This window comes from Budorcas taxicolor, chromosome 22, assembly GCF_023091745.1.
Source record: "Budorcas taxicolor isolate Tak-1 chromosome 22, Takin1.1, whole genome shotgun sequence".
NCBI classification, from domain to species: domain Eukaryota; kingdom Metazoa; phylum Chordata; class Mammalia; order Artiodactyla; family Bovidae; genus Budorcas; species Budorcas taxicolor.
This window is the reverse complement of record NC_068931.1, coordinates 59,070,187-59,086,996: the sequence shown is the minus strand read 5'-3', so window position 1 is coordinate 59,086,996 and position 16,810 is coordinate 59,070,187. Positions and strand designations below refer to the sequence as shown.

The following is a 16,810-nucleotide window of genomic DNA, read 5'->3' as shown; positions in this document are numbered from 1 at the left end:
TCAGGGTCACCGATTATCACGGAGGATTCTGGGCCTTCTGTGGCTTTACTGACATCCCTGAGCAAACATCCCAGATGTAGTCTGCCTCTTAGGAGAAAACTGCCCAGATCCTTGCTTTTCCAAAGGGCAGTTTGGTGTAGTGTAAAGAGCATGGAGCCTCGGGCTAAAAGTGCCCCAATTCAAACCCAGCTCATTGCTCATAACTCGGTCCTTTAGGCCAGCGAATGAAAATCTCTCTCTCAGGGACTTCCCTGGGGATTCAGTGGCTAAGACGCCATGCCCCCAGTGCAGGCGGCCTGGGTTCGATCCCTGGTCGGGGAACTGGATCCCACATGCTGCAGCTAAAGATCCCACATGCCACAACCAAGACCCAGCACAGCCAGATAAATAAATAAATATTAACAAAAAAAGGATCTCAGTTTCTCACTCGTAAAAAACAGATGATAACAGAATCAGTGATGGAGCATCACAATTAGGATTAGATGAGATATTACTTGCAGACTTTTTTATTTCTTTTTTTCTGGCCATGCTGTGCCCCATGCAGGGTCTCAGTTTCCCACCAGGGGTCAAACCTGTGCCCCCTGCAATGGAAGCCTGGAGTCCTAACCACTGGATGATACTTGTAAAGTGCTTTTAAAAATATCTGCAGGTACCAAGTGCTCAGTAAGTATTTGTTGTTATTCTTTGTGCCAAATTATTGGAAAATGATCATTGTCCATTAAAAGCGTGCAGGAATGTGTCTTCCTTGGTATTATATCATGGAGAGGCCTCCATCTTGGTTAACAGATGTATCCCATGTTCTATTAGAATCTAACAACCTCTAAATAGTTGAGTTCAGTTCAGTCACTCAGTCGTGCCCGACTCTTGGCGACCCCATGAATTGTAGCACGCCAGGCCTCCCTGTCCATTACCAAGTCCCAGAGTTCACTCAGACTCATGTCCATCGAGTCAGTGAAGCCATCCAGCCATCTCATCCTCTGTCATCCCCTTCTCCTCCTCTAACTAGAATGCTAAGATTTTAGGCACCATATTTTTACCGCCTCATTTTCTTTAAACAAAACTGCCCACCCAGAAGACTGCCGTCTCCTTAGGCAGGGGCCCTTTACTCTGTTGCAAAGGCTCCCAGCCTGACCCAGTTTAGAAAAGCTCACCAGAAATCAAAGCGGTCGCACCAATGCACAGAGCTGAGAGGCTCTTCACATCACTCTAGAACCGACCACAGCTGGGCTTTAACTAGCCAGTTCCTGGTATACATTCACACCATGATTTGCTTTAAAATATATAAACATCAGACAGGCGCAGTATTCAGAAACACAAGTATTTTCTAAGGGGAAGTATGTACATTCTAATTTCTAGCAACTGTTAATGGGCTTACCTACCCAGGGCCTTACTCACCTCCTAAGGTTTACTTAAAGCCCAACGGTAGTGACAGCAGTATGGATCCTACCGCTTAGTTTAGTCTGCGCTGTGAAAGGATGTCTCTCCTGTTAGCCATCCATCCATTTCCCAAAGTGTCTTTTATGGAAAGTAAGTTAAATGTGACTGGGCGGATGACCCATCATAGCTGCACTCAAATTTTCAAAGATAATTAAAGTAATGTTTGCTTTCTTATCTCCAGTGCAGCAGGCATGCTATAGATCTCATTTACTCTTTTCAGTGATCCTATGACTTGGAGACTGTTTCTAATTATTTATGGATAAACTGAATCCCAGAAAACTGTTCGGAATCATGAAGGTGTTGGTTTCAGAGCTGGATTTCAGATCTAGGTAAATCTGATTTTTAAGTCCAATTCCTTTCTCCTTCCAGTGTTATTTCTCTAAGGGTATTTTTTTTTTTTTTTGGCGGCGGTGGGTAGGGGGGTGTTGCAAGGCGTGAAGGATCTTAGTTCCCTGACCAGGAATCGAACCTGAGCCCTGGCAGTGGAAGCAGAGTCTGAACCACTGGTGTGCATGTCAGTCGTGTCTAACACTTTGTGATCCCCTGACTGTAGCCTGCCAGCCTCCTCTGTCCATAAGATTTCCCAGGCAAGAATACTGGCGTGGGTTGGCATTTCCTTATCCAGGGGATCTTCCCAACCCAGGGGTTGAACCTGAGGCCCTTGCATCTCCTGGGTTGATAGGCAGATTCTTAACCACTGAACCATCTGGGAAGCCTTAACCACTGGACTGTCAGGGAATTTCCTCTAAGTCCATTTTTTAAAAGGAGGGAGGTAAAGTCAACCTCATACCTGGAGGAAAAAAATATCTTTAATTATAGTAACTACCATGTTTTGCTAGCGTGGGTAATGCAGTTATATTTATTCCAACATAAAAGATAACCTTGGCTCAAATCAGAGAACTTCTATTAAAGCCAACATGGTTATTACCTGTCAAATTGAATTGATATCATATTACTGAGCTATCTTCCAGTTCTTAATAAATACTAAATAAGTACCCTTACTCCTATAGTGGTACGGGATATAAGGAGAATATAAAGAGAGTTACCACTATGAAAATTAAGCAGAGAAGTCTGTAGGGATGGTTGATACTCCAAGGAGTCCGTTCACAAATCCCAGGTCTATTCTAATGCCATGTTCTCCAGCAGAGACCTCGTAGTGAGGGGCTCTGGCTGCTCCTCTAACCCTGGACCCTTCCTCCATCTTCATGCCTGTGGGACCACAAGAGATGGGGCCCTCCTAGCCGCACGTCCCGCCTTCCCCATTTTTCCCACAAGGAGCTGCAGAATTGAACACAGCTAGAACATTCTTCTCCTCCTAGAAACCCCAGGTGTGATCCTGCAGCTGTGACTGGCCAAGGAGATGGCCAATTTCTATATTCTAGATGCACTTCTTTGGAAGAAACCCCAGACAGAGACTCAAAGGGAGAGTGAGTGTGTAAGTATGTATTAGAACTTTCATGAACATGACATCCAAATCACATAAACAATTCTTCTGGATCTTTTTGAGACATTTGACCAAGTAACAAGGAGTTTCTCTCCCTTTAAAAAGATTTTGCCTGTTTCTCTTTTAGCCACCCATAGGCATATAAGGCTACCCAATCTTTTAAAGGAGAAGGCAATGGCACCCCACTCCAGTACTCTTGCCTGGAAAATCCCATGAACGGAGGAGCCTGGAAGGCTGCAGTCCATGGGGTTGCTGAGGGTCAGACATGACTGAGTGACTTCACTTTCACTTTTCACTTTCATGCATTGGAGAAGGAAATGGCAACCCACTCCAGTGTTCTTGCCTGGAGAATCCCAGGGACGGGGGAGCCTGGTGGGCTGCCGTCTATGGGGTCGCACAGAGTCGGACACGACTGAAGTGACTTAGCAGCAGCAATCTTTTAACATTATCTTTATTTCAGAGTTTGGTAAAAATTGTGTGATTCTCTCACAGACGTAGGAATCAGATGTTTCTTCCTGTCTTGGGAGGAAATTCCAGAGACCCACGGCTTTAATAATACTTTCAGAATTTGGACAAGTTAAAACGAAGGCAGACTAGGTACAAAGATGGTGTACACACCCCAAAACCAGGGCTTGAAAGCCCTTTGACTGTGTAAACATGTTTGAGGCTTCTTGCCTCGAGCATGTCCTCACAATGGCTCGGAGACTGGGCCGCTTTAATACTCTTCAGGGGGTAACCCGAATTCCCTAAGCAGACCTGGCCGTATGTCAGTCAAAACGGAAACGGAAGGAGGGGTCCAGGCAACCTGTCTATTCTGGGGGTGCAGTTCTGCGTGTGTCACTCGAAGTTCTGAATGCACCCTACCCAGTGCTTGCTGGGTCTTGCTTCTTTGAAAATTCCTTTAGGTGACTATCGCTATGTTCCAGGGAGACCAACAGGAAAAGTCTGTGAATCTTTGTTTAGGCCACTTTTAGGTTTTTCCATGATGGCTACCTTGAATCTTGTAACTGATCAGGTAATTATCCTGAATTGAAATTTGAGACTCTAGAGAACCGATTTGTCAATTGCTCTTTTTTTTTTTTTTTTTTTTTTTTTAGTATTTGTTTACTTTTGGCTACATCGGGTCTTAGTTTTGGCCCATGGGCTTCTTTTGGTTGTGGTCCCTGTAGACTGCGGCATGCTCTCTCTAGTTGAGGCTTGCAGGCTCTCAGATCCCCAATCAGGAATGGAAATTATGTCTGGCGTCGCAAGGAGGATTATTAACCACTGGATCATCACCGAAGTCCTGCTTTAAACACAGCGTAGAAATTACACAATCCTGCAAACTAACGTCCCTTCAGCTTCATTTTATTTCGCTCCCCGGATCTTCCACTTTGCCCCAGTTGCTTTATCTGATCTGCTCCACACCATCTGTTGTTGCTTAGTCAGTAAGTTATGTCCGACTCTTTTGCAACTCTGTGGACTGGAGTCCGCCAAGCTCCTCTGTCCATGGGGTTTCCCAGGCAAGAAGACTGGAGTGGGTTACCACGCCCATTTGACAGCTAGATTAAACACAGAAGATCTTAAAAGTTCTCATCACAAGAAAAAAAAAATGGTAACTGTGTGGTGATGGATGTTAACCAGACTTTTTGCAGTTATCATTTTGCTATAGATAACATATTGAATTGTGCTGTACACCTGAAACTAATGTATTATATGTCCACTTGCCTCAGGTGAAAAAATAAAAGTTAAAAATGTTTAAAAATGAGTGGAAGAAGCCATGGTTCTTATTTCAAAGGATACTCTCTGCCCAGTGGCCTAGTTTTTTTCCTTTCTTGCTTCACGTTGCTTGTGTATGCTGGCCCCTGATTTCTCCAGCCAGTCAGCCTCTCCCCCGGACAACGCTCAGAAGCCCTTAACAATAGCTGGTCCACCCGGGAGTGGAACTTCCCTTGGCATAGCCCCGCATCCCTAGGACACGGTAACTTGTATAACTATCCACTCTCTGCTGTGTTTCAGGGAAGCTGACAGGTCTATATGGAAACCATCACGGACAGCGGTATGCTGAAAAGTTAACAATTGTACAGAGCCTCCCTCCAGGAGCACAGAGGTCCGCATCATTAATCTTTATAACACTCCCATGACAGAGGCAGGAGGTGCGTCCTCTCAGCCCGTGTTTCAGAAGTGAGGGAATGGGGCACATCAGTGGGGGAGATGAGTCAGGGTATCAGGAGAGAAAAGCCCAAGCGCCGGGAGGTCCCTGCCACACTCAGCTGCAGCCTGACGTCTCCCATGCAGGCTGCAGCCTGAGCTAACGCAGGTTTTGTCTTTAACAGGCGTGTTTGCTTCTCAGGGGACCGGCATGCGTCCAGGACATCCACATCGCTTTCCACTCTGCTGCGCTTTCCAGCCCAGCCCCCCAAGAAATGTCTTGTGCGGTCCGTAGCTGCCAGTGGGTTTAAATACCAGGTCTCGAGGCAAAGGTTTTCAGAAGGTCTCTGCCCCAGCTCCACTCTGCCAGACACGCCCTCTGGCCACGCAGCCTCAGGGTTTCCTCCCCAGGCAAACCTGACCCCAGCACATCTTCAGAAACCTCGTTCTCATCTGGGCTTGGTGGCGGGGCTGAAAATAAGGAGGCCTCAAAGTCAGCTCCTCGACTCCCAAATCAACAGATTTGATTTTGCTTTTATCATCTACAGCTTGAATTTCTGTCTCAGGAAAGCTCCCTGTCCCCATATATGGCTTATTAACTATTTAATGAGATAACTGATGACTTGTAGAACTAACATCCACAATTTCAACAGTAGAAAAGTAAAATGAGTACAGAGGAGAAAAGAGACAGCCAGATGTAAAAATAGAGTAACAGGTAAGAAAATAAAAACAGACCCTCCTAAGAATGGCCTCTAAAGTGACACAAATTTTACAGCCTCTAAGGTGTTTCTTTTTCACGTGCTTAGAGGGGTATCTCTTTAGGAACTCAAACAGCTGTTGTGAAATAAACTCCTATTTATCTAAAAGCAGAAAGTTAAAAAGTTAAAACTGAAAATCCTGTGTAATATAATCATTTAGGTTCAAAATGATAAGTTAATGTCTACTGAGCGCTCAATATATACACCAGCCACTGGGAAAATGTGTCATGCGCATCACTTTCTTCATTACTCTTAAATGCTTATAGGGAGTTTTCTCCATTTTACAGATGAGAAAACTAAGTTTCAGAAAGGTCACTTGCCAAAGTCACTGACCTTGGGAGCCAGGCATCCTGGGTTTGAATCCACTTTCTTTCTTTCTTTCTGACTTTTGATGGTCACCGTCAGGTTTTAAAAGTTCCTGAAGTGTCTCCTGACCGTGTGAAAATTCACTTCTTTTGTTTGATTCAAATCAAGTCTGATTTGTACCCTGCCATGCCTGTGTAAGTTTTACGGGGGAAAAAAAAAAAAAAAAAACCCCACCTCGCTGAAGTCGGACTCCTAGTTTCAAGGGATATGGGATCAAATAAAGTCATAAATGTGAGAAACCTTTGGAAAATATAAAAACATTCTACAGGACAATGAGGATACCACTGCTTTAAAAGATGTCAGACACATAGGGTGATTCTCAGTGGCCCAGAATATTTTGAATCAAAACGCCTGCACCTAACCCATGAGAACCTTAGTAACCTGTGATCAAGCTGTCTTTTCTCCTCCACGGGAAAGCTGCAGAAACCACGGGTTTGTTAGAGGCTGGACATTACAACCTCGTTTCTGGGCAGCGACCACTGTGGCTCGCTCAGCGGGGCACGTTTATGTCAGGAGTTACTCTTTAACAGGCAGGCACTGAAACGCCGAATGGGCAACCAAGTGTGAAGATGCAAAGGCCTACGAGTTACACGTGGGAACACCAGCTGACCTGATTAAAGGCCCCGCAGCCCCAGGGTTTCAGGAGACCTCTTAGCCTTGCGTTAACCAGCTGGCCGCAGGCCCGTGATGAACCGGCCCCTTCAGTGTCTCACCTGATCTTCCAGGAGTTTCCAGCTTTCGCCTGTGTGCATGGTGTGAAACAGCATTAAAGCAAGAGGGTTTTTTAAAATTAATTTATTTAATTGGAGGCTAATTACTTACAGTGTTGTGGTGGTTTTGCCATACATCGACGCGAACCAGCCACGGTGTACACGTGTCCCCCATCCTGAGCCCCCTCCCACCACACCCCATCCCCCTAGGTTGTCCCAGAGCACCGGCTTTGAGTGCCCTGCTTTATGCATCGAACTTGGGCGGGTAATCTGTTTCACAGTCCTCGGAAAGGGCTGACCAGAGCTCGCTACTTGTTTGACCGGAGGGCTAAGGGACTGGAAACAGACACTCTGGTTTCAGGCTGGGGCCGCCTTCACCTCCTGCGTCCTCCCTTCTACGAAGGAGATGGGGCGCGGGGGCGGGGCGGCGGGCAGTGTAGACGCTCGATGGGCGGGAGGAAAACGCGGGCCTGACCCGCGTCCTTGGAAGCCAGCCCACCACGGGAAGGAGGCGTGTTAAGCCCTCTGCCCCCCGCCTCCTCCCCCGCCCCGGCTCTGCGACCCCGGGGTAAAATGCCAGCGGCCGCCCGCGCTCCGCACGCCGCGCGCGGCGCCCAGCGGAGGAAGGGGCCGGCGGGGAGGGCGCCGCCCACAGCCGAGCGGAGCGCGTCCGTTTGTCCGGCGTGAGCCTCGGAAGCGACACCGCCCGGACCCCGCGGGCCCCGCGTCCCAGCCCCGCTGCCCGGCTGGCGCCCCTGCACCCCAGCCCCGAGCCAGACCCCCCAGCCGCCGCGAGCCCCGCAGCCCTGCGCGGCGCGCAGGTGGCCCCGCAGCCCCGGGCCTCGGGCGCCCCCCGCCGGGGACAGGCAGGCGGCGGCGCGCGCGGAGGAGCCGGGCGCAGGGCTGGAGAGGCGGGCAGCGCCGCCAAGAAGCCGCGAGCGTCCCCGATGGTGCCGCCGCCTCCGAGCCGGGCAGGGGCGGCGAGGGGCCGGCTGGGCAGGAGCCTGGGTCCGCTGCTGCTGCTCCTGGCGCTAGGACACGCGTGGAGCTACCGCGAGGAGCCGGGCGACGGCGACAGGTTCGCGCTGCGGGTCCCTGCTGCGTGCGCTCCCGGCTCGCGGGCGCGGGCGGTACCCTCTCCCCGTCCCATCCCGCCGGTGCCCCGCGCGCTCTCAGTTTCCCCGGGCGCTCACCCATCCTGGGTTAAGGAAAGAGCTTCGTAGACTCCGGGGTGGGCGCCTCCTCCGCGCGCACACCCCGGGCTCCCGCATCCGGGGCTCGGGGCTCGGTGACACCGCGCGCCGCCCTCCTGCCGCCGTCAGTGTCCCGCTTCTGTACTTCTTCTTTCTCTTGGGGGCCGGTTCGCTGCGTGGGACCCTCGCCGGGCCCGGACCTCGGGGTCCTCCCCGCGTCCGCGCTCGGGGACCGGCGCCGCCTCGGCGCGCGGAACGCGGATGACCGGCGCGCATTGCCGGCCACTCTCGCGCGGAGCGGCCAACCAAGTTCCCCTAACTTTTTCAGAGAAATCTGCTCGGAAAACAACATCGCCACGACCAAGTATCCGTGTCTGAAGCCTTCGGGGGAGCTCACTACGTGCTTCAGGTAAGCCCCGGGGCTCGGCTAACCAGGCTGGCGCGCGCCCGGGCTGGTCGGGGAGGCGGCGCCCGCAGGAGGGGCCTGGAGACGCGCTCGGGGACCGCGGCCACCGGCGGGGTGCTCTGTCCTCTCTGGTGCAAACTTTTTTGTTTTTGTTTTTTTCTTGTGTGTGTGGTTTCTGAGCCGGAGCAACCACGGGCAATTGAGTGTCCGCACCTGGAGTTTCTGCTCTCAGAGCCCGAAGGCGGTGGTTTTCCGCTCCCCGGGATGCTGGCGTGGTGGTTGGAGGAAAGGTTGCCAGTTTCATGAAGAAAGGGGATGGGACTGTGGGTCAAGCGGTGCGGCATAGCGAGGCATAGCCAAGATGAGTGGTTCCGATTGCGTTTTGTTTTGAACATAAAGTCAACAAGGAAATCCTTAGTCCTCGGCTCTCTGTCGACCTTCTGCCGGGACAGAGTGTAACTTTGTCACGGCCTCTGGGCGGGCGGTGGATAAGGTTGTTCCGTAAAAACCAAAAGCCTCAAGGTGGTTGAGTCACAGAAGAGGATCCATCTTCCTGAAAATTCGGTCCGCAGATCACCTGGGTGCTTGTTAAAAGCAAATGTGATGAGAGCCAGGGCATCTGATTGGAAAACTGCCCCAGGCGGTTCTGAGGGAAATCAGTGTTCCCTGCGCGTGCAGCTCTCTGAATGTGAGGAGCGGTTGGTTGTCACCATAGGGGACCACGGGCAGTGTCCCGTGCCTTCACCAGAAGGAGGCACGCACCCACAAAGACTTGTGAGTTGCCTGTGTTTTAAAGGTATAGTGTTCGAGGTCCAGGGATGACACACTCCCAGCAGATTCTATCTCCTCGATTCCTGTACTGTCTAGGTGCCAGAATCAATCCTGGGCAGTACAGGATAACAGGGTAATCCTCAAAAGTGAGTTTGAAAGAGAAGGAAGTTGCCCTAATGATGTGGTAGCAGATGATTCCCTATGGTCTCAGCTGCAAAAAGCTGCACACGCTTTAAGGCCCAGGTGTGGGTGGTTTCAGGGCTGGTGAAAACGCACCGCCAGCTACATCACAGACCACACTTTAGAAATCTGCTGGCAACAGAATGACAGTGATCACTTCAGGGAGGCAACAGTCCTGTGAATCCTTGGGAAGGGATTCTCTGAGCCATGGGCGGTAAACACTAAACAGAAATGTGAATTAGTAGGGAAGACTGGAGTGTGGTTCAGTTGGCAGGTAAAGTCTTGGAGAAGTTAACAGGTAAGCAAGGTCTACCCAGCCGGGGACCTGAGCTGGTGGTGGCGGCGGCTTCAGGATTCTGCCTGGCTCCAGCCCTGGATTTCATCCACACTGTTTCTTAGGGTGCATTTCCCCCTATCACCACAGCATAAAACCTTGATTTAACATGGAATGTGTCCCTGAGATGGTTTGCTCATTATTTGGTCCCTGAAAGTCAGACTGCCCATAAGTCAATGACAGTTACAGAACGCATGTCCAATTTTCAGAAACCATGAGCGCCTGATTAGCCTTCTAAGCTGATTTCATTTGTTACGCTGTTACTGCCATTTCCACAGCACCTCCCCCACCCCCCAAACTTTGGAAAACAGTGCGGTGTTTTTTCCTACACTGAGACTCTCACAGGAGACATGAGCAGTGTCTTGATGTGTTTTCATTAACGGCTACTCAAAGGACCTGTGAGAGCTAACAAAAAGGATATCTTCCTAGGAGAAAAGAGCTTGGAGGGATGGGAGGTGTTTTCAGCTGGAGAAAATGGTCCCTGTGAATATTGTCTCTCTGATTTTCCTCTCAGAGTTCTAAGTGGACTTCACTGACTTCACACAACTTCCATCGTTCAGTAACTCCCTGGAGACAGTCAGCTGGAAGCTGCTGTCCCTGAACCCCAAGGACGGAGGGACGCTGTGTACTGACTGGTTTGTGAATCCTGTCGTCTTGGCCCTGGAGACCCTTGCTCCTCCTGGTGTGGTCTGGAAATTGGCGTCATCTGGGAGCTCATATTGTCTTGGGGCCCTGCCCAGCCCTCCTGATCCAGAACTTGCATGTTAATGAGATGTGCATTAAGGCTTGAAGGGCTGCCATGGAAACCAGTGTCTCAACGAGTGTCATGGTGCAGACCCATTTGGATAGATCCTCAGGAGCTCAGAGGCCTCCACAGTTGAGCGGGTAGTTAGCCCTTCTACCACACTGACATAAAACCAGAGACAGAGCCAGCCTTCCGGGAAGCTGGACTCATTAACTGTTGGATGACCCTTAATTAAGCTGAGGGAAGTGTCTGACTGCATAGAATCTCAATTTTAACAGAAGTCTCTTGTGAATGGATTTTTGCACAAGAGAATGAGTCCCAGAAGTCACTCCTGAATTGTAGAAAGTGATTATTTTTTAAACACTGACTTTTGAAAAATCATTGGCATGGAGGATGAGTTTAATATTAAATAAGTAAACGAATATTGTACATGTGAGTTATAAATCTGATCTACCATTACTCCTGGAAGTATATGGAGACTTAAGTATCATAATATGGGAAAGAGAATGATGGAGTGGGAATAATATTTGTCCCGGACCCCGCCACTACCTGCGTACAGCTGTTTTCCGTGATTTCACCTAAGCAGCATCTTTCCACTGTAACCTTATATTAAATGACAGCTGGAGGATTTACTGCATGTTCAGCACAGCCCTCTGCACTTTATGTACATACAGCTCTAATGTTCAAAGCCACTCTGTAGCGTGTGGGTGTCTGTTTTACAGAGGGAACTGAAGCTCTGGGCTTTAGTCCACTTGCCCAGAGTCACAAAGTTAACACACGTGAGAGCCCAGGTTTGTCTGACTTCAAAGCCTGGGCCCTTTCATCATCCTGGAGGTGTCTACAGATGAGCCTGAACTTCCAGATCTGAGATCTAAGTAAGGAAGACTAGAAATTGAAATAGATACAAACGCAAGCAGTTGGTAATGCCAGCATCCACCGTGACGACAGTGGTTTTCTGAGTTACCATTGCCCTTGATCTGTCTCAAACAATTGACTTTATATTATCATTATACACAGAATTGGTTCATGCATGGAGAGCTTTCCTTCCTTGTAGGATTTCTTTCATCTTAATCGCGTTCTCTGTCTCTAGAGACTCTACCCCATTGTGCTTTGAGCCAAGTCCCTGAAGTTGATGAAATTCTGAATGAATGCCTTTGGCAGCTTAAAGGACACGTTCGCTCGGTGTTATAATCTGACATATGGCAGAGCATATCTTTTACCAGCAGTTAAGATTTCACGGTTTGTGTGACTTATCTAGGCTCTAAATTTATTCTATCCAAGCACATAAAGTTATGGTATTTACCCTCTTGTGGCTATTAGTTTTTTTCCCTGCTCCCAAACCATGTAATTTTTAAACAAAATGTTTGGGTTTACTTTTTGTTATTTAATTGCTAAGTCATGTCTGACTCTTCGCTCCATAGCCCTCCAGGCTCTCTGTCCACAGGATTTCCCAGGCAAGAATACCGGAGTCGGTTGCCTTTACCTTCTCCAGGGGATCTTCCTGGCACAGGGCTCAAACCTGGGTCTCCTGCATTGGCAGGTGGATTATTTTTACAGCTGAACCATTGGGTCTCATCAGCAAAACGACATGTTAAAGGCTTTTTTAAAACCAGAAAATACATTTGAGTGTGGGAAACATTAAGACATGAACTTGAGTCTGTATCCAATAAGCATGCTAGTTAACACTTTGGATACATGAGCCGATTACGGATTTGAGCATCTAATATGTGCTTAAAATAGTCCTAGAAAACACGTAAGCAGCCTCTGGTCAGGTTTTCCAGAATTGGTTTTTTGACCAAGGACTGTAACTGTAACCAATATACAGTGTACATGACTGAGTTCAAAGTTGTGTAGTTTAGATTATCAGTGATGGGGGAAGAGATTAGAAGCAGCTAGGAGTGGCTTTATGGACTTGGTTGTTTGTAAGTGATTTTTTTTTTAAACAGAAGCGTTTGTGTTTAAGTTGCATTAGCTCTGATCCTCAGCTTTGTGGTTCACAGACCTCCAGTGGGGGCCTCAGCTCTCTGTCCCGTCAGTGGTGTCTCATTAGGGTCACGTTCCCGTGGGAAATAATGACACTGGGATGCAGAAACTCCCACTTCAAGATAGTGCAGTAGCATTGCCAAATCCTGTTAGATTGTGGAAGTTAACGTGGTATTTCTGCAAATGTGTTTACTTGGAAATTGGAGAGCAAGGAGGTCGCTTAATTAGAGCAGCAATACCAGACAGAGAGCCCAGGACTGTAGCTAAGGCTCCATTGGAGGCAAGGCTGGAGAATATCCTCTCTGCCAAGTTCCTGATCCTACACAGGGCTTTGTGTCAAACATGCCTAGGATAAAAACCCCGTGCCCCGGTTTGAATTCAGGCTCTACCGCTTGTTCTATAACCTTGAACGTTCCTCAGTCTTTGTTTCACTTTTCTCCTTGGAATGCATGAGGACTGTGTTAGAACTGGAGTGACAGAGTTACAGGGGCGACAGAAGGAACCGGGGCACGCAGGAAGCCCTCGAAGGACGCCGCCCCTCAGGCCCGCTGCTTGTGTGTCCCCTCCTCCTGCGTCCTGAGTGCACGTACTGAGTGCTCTGTGGACACCTGCTGAGTTTTGAACTTGACAGTCAAATTTTTTGAAAGAGCAAATTCAGACCGTAGCCAAGAACCCTGAGGGTGTTTATACAGCAGTCACATGTCAGTTGTTTTTAGATGCTTTTCCAAATGTAGGCTAGCCCAGAAATCTAGTGCCTTGGGAAAATTACAAAAAGAGTATCTTTTGCTTCCTCCCTCCTACCTGACTACACGATGTTCTCAGTTCATGTAACTATAAAAGCAGGCGGGAGGCATAGCTACCTCCGTTTTAGAGGCGCGTAGAAGGCTGCTGTCTGTCCAGGGTCATGAAGGGACTTATTGGCCGAGACCAGCAGTCAGGTCCTCAGCCCAGTTCTGGTCTCTGCCTTCTGCCTCCCATCCTGTGGCCAGCATAACTCAGGACCCGCTCCCAGGGCGGCTCTGAGTAACTGTTGGAAAGAGCATTGTATCTTTCTGACGACCATCCGTATTCTTATCATAAGGAGGAGGCGGTCCCAGTGTCGAAGAACACAGCAGGGGACAGGGTCCCAGTGTCGAAGAGCAGAGCAGGGGACAGGTGGGCGTGGCTTCGTGCCAAGCCGCCAGAACCGCAGATGTGTTGGAGAGAGCCTCTTGCTCCCGCTGGATGGTTAGCTTGTGAAGCCCCTGAATCGTCTGTCCTCTCATCCGCGACTGTAGCCTCAGAGGCTCATCCTCCGCCTGGACAGTCCACGTGAATTGTCTGCATGCGCACGAGTGGACGAATGTTAACGTTACCAGTAAGCAAAGAAATGTGATCTGTCTTTTAGGTCTTCCCAGAACTCTGTTGCTATCAGAGTATGTCTCCTTTTCTAGCCTTTTTTTTTTTTTTTTTTTGCCTTCTAGAAACCGGATTGCTTGCCCCTCTGAGATGCTGCCATTGTTTGCATGAGTTCCCACCCTGACCTGCTTCACTTCAGTTGCAGACGTGTTACGGGAGCTGACTTGGGCAGGCCTAGCTCACTCCATGAGCTTGTTACTTTAACTAATAGCTGAAGAGGATGTGCGCAGTTCCACCTGGCGTGATGCCCCGTGGACGCTGGTTTGGAAGCGGTGCTGGGTCACAGCTTTAAAGGGGATCTCCCTCCCTCCCACACCCTGTTATGTAGCTTGAGCAGGTGTCCGGGGTAGGGAGGAGCCGTCGTGGAGGATGCTGGCCCAGGCAAGGTTCTGTCCCACTTTTCACTCATTCTCTATGGATCAGGACAAAACGATAGGAAACAACGGACCAGTGAACTGACCACGAGAGGCCTTCCAGTCACCAGTGTCCTTTGGGACCAGGTCTAGGTGCTACTCACTGTCCCCAGAGTTGCCGATGCCTGACTTTCTATATTCACTTCACTTCCTCTTTTCTAAGTGAAGCTGGGAGGCGGGTGCACCTGGAAAAAGCAAGTGCTCTCTCTTCTAGAGCACCCTGTCTCCTCAAGTGGTACTTTGCCTTTCAGTTGGCAGTTTAAGTGTCAGCCATACAGCTTCTGCAAATTTAACTATCCTCCTGCGTGATGGGGCCCACGCCACTTCAGTGCATTAAAGGAGCTGCGGATTCAGGCCATGGCTGACTATCTGGAGAACCAAGGTCTCTGTGCAGTCTGTTTGCCTTTTTTTTTTTTTTTTGCTTGTTTGTTTATTGCTTATCATTTGGAGGGTGAAAAGGTAATCAGCCGTACCATCTGTAGCTTCTCTCCTGCCAAGCCAGGTTCTTTTCTGTAAAATCATTTACCAGTTTCAAAGTTTTACCAACAATTTCGTTCACTTACTCAGAGCTTACTACGTGCTTCAAATATGTATGTGGTATATAAACAGGAGTTGTTTTTACTCTGAAAAAAATATACGTGAATAAGGCAGGAAAAAAAAAAAAACAAAACCCGAAATCTCTGCTCTCATGGAATGCATGGATTTTAATTCCATTTATTTGTCAGTAAAGGGATTTCGAGCCGAAGATGTCCTTGGGGACGTTTATAAGACGATTATCTTTGGCACACAACCGATGTCACATTTGGGGAGCTAAAAGCTTAATTTCCTGTGGCCCAGCTGTATCCTTTCAGCAAGAGAAGTCCCGCCGTTCCAGGCCAGGGACTCGAGAAGCTGGGGATAGTGGTGACTTACGTGTTTTTTTTTCCGCTAGCGGGAAACTAGCACGTGTGGCAAGCCCCTTGCTTCTAAGAATTGCTGGAATGTGAAGCGTTACGAAGAGAAAGTGAATTCTCTGGCCATGTCCTGCGAGGCAGCATCAGAACTGACCACCTAGGAACAGATAGCTCGTAGGGACCCAGTTCACCTCAGCAGGGTCGCCCCATGCTTCCCAGCAGTGACTTTAAGCAGAGTGTCCCTAGAAGGCAAACCCCTCCTGCTTCCCTGACTCTCCTAATAATACAGCCCAGGTCTGTGTTCATGAATGTTTCTAAGCCTTTTGGACAGTCTGTTTTCAGCCTGTGGAGGACAGAGCCACGTTACATCTACATATTTAATTTCAAGCAAAGGACAGGCTTCTCTGGTGGCTCATGGTAAATAATCTACCTGCAACGCAGGAGTCGCCGGTTCGATCCCTGGGTGGGGAAGATACCCTGGAGAAGGAGATGGCAACTCACCCGAGTATTCTTGCCTGGAGAATCCGATGGACAGAGGAGCCTGGCAGGCTGCAATCCATGGGGTTGAAGAGAGTCAGACACGACTTAGCCACTGAACCACCGCCACTAAGCAGAGGACATCTTTCCAGCTTCAAGGTGTGATCCGTGTGAGTCAAAAGCAGGCGCCAGAGTTTGGAAGGGTAGATATGTTGCCTGCTCGTTCGGGGTGTTAGAATGTGAACTAGGTCATCTTTCCGTGCCCTTTGTGATTTCGGAGACTTGAACCACACCCATTCTAGCCTTATCCGTTCTCTGCCTTCGCACCGCTTGCCCACTACCCTGGGAGTTTCCCTGGCATTTGCCCCTGCTGGGGTGAGGCCCTCATTCATAGTCTTCTTGGAATGGCAGGGGCATCGGCTAGCCCAGTGGCTGCTGCTGCTGCAGAGAACTGGCGGGAAGCTGGAGGGCCCTCTGCACTGGGATCTGGCTCTGGAAATTCGGTATAAAGCAGGGGTTGGTCTTTATGCAACCCACGATCTAAGAATATTTTTTAAAGAAGAAATTCTGGCTGAGCTGGATCCGTCTGCCGCGAGGGCTTTCTCTGCTGCGGTGAGCGGGGCTCCTCTCCAGGTGAGACGTGCCGGCTTCCCCCGCAGTGGCTTCTCTTGTTGCCGAGCACGGGCTCTGGGCACGCCGGGCTCGTCAGTTGCCGTGCGGGCTCAGTAGTTGCCGGGCACCGGCTTAGTGTCTTCCTGGCAGGTGGAGTCTTCCTGGACCAGGGTTTGAACCATGTCCCCTGCATTGGCAGGCGGAGGATTCTTAACCAGTGGACCACTCGGGAAGTCCCGTATGTTTTTGAAAGGGTTAAACTAGGCAACAGACCTTACTTAGCCCCAAATCTCAGATATTTACCATCTGGCCCTTCTCCAGGAAAAGTCTGCCAGCTTCTGAAGAGCCATCTTAATGTGGAGGTGGGAGCGGTTTCTCCATTCACATATGACCTCGTCCACGGGTCTGTCCTCAACGAGGTCATGTTGGGGACGTTGAGTCAGCTTCATCTTTGGGGCCTGCACTTTTGTGTGGCCATATTTTACTGTATCTGGTCTCTGGCCCAAACGGTTTTGATTGTGATTTGGTTTCCTGATCTTGAGGAATCAATCATAGTTGTT

The 16,810-nt window shown here is 49.4% G+C and overlaps 1 protein-coding gene across 1 annotated transcript in view; it reads left to right on the top strand.

The window, feature by feature from the left end:
- The first annotated feature begins 7,792 nt into the window (after window positions 1-7,792).
- CCBE1 (collagen and calcium binding EGF domains 1) overlaps window positions 7,793-16,810 on the top strand; it is a 230,808-nt gene continuing 221,790 nt past the window's right edge. Inside the window, exons 1-2 of the mRNA XM_052660540.1 lie at window positions 7,793-7,923; window positions 8,367-8,447. Of these exons, the coding sequence (XP_052516500.1) occupies window positions 7,793-7,923; window positions 8,367-8,447 (212 nt within the window). The remainder of the gene's footprint in view (window positions 7,924-8,366; window positions 8,448-16,810) is intronic.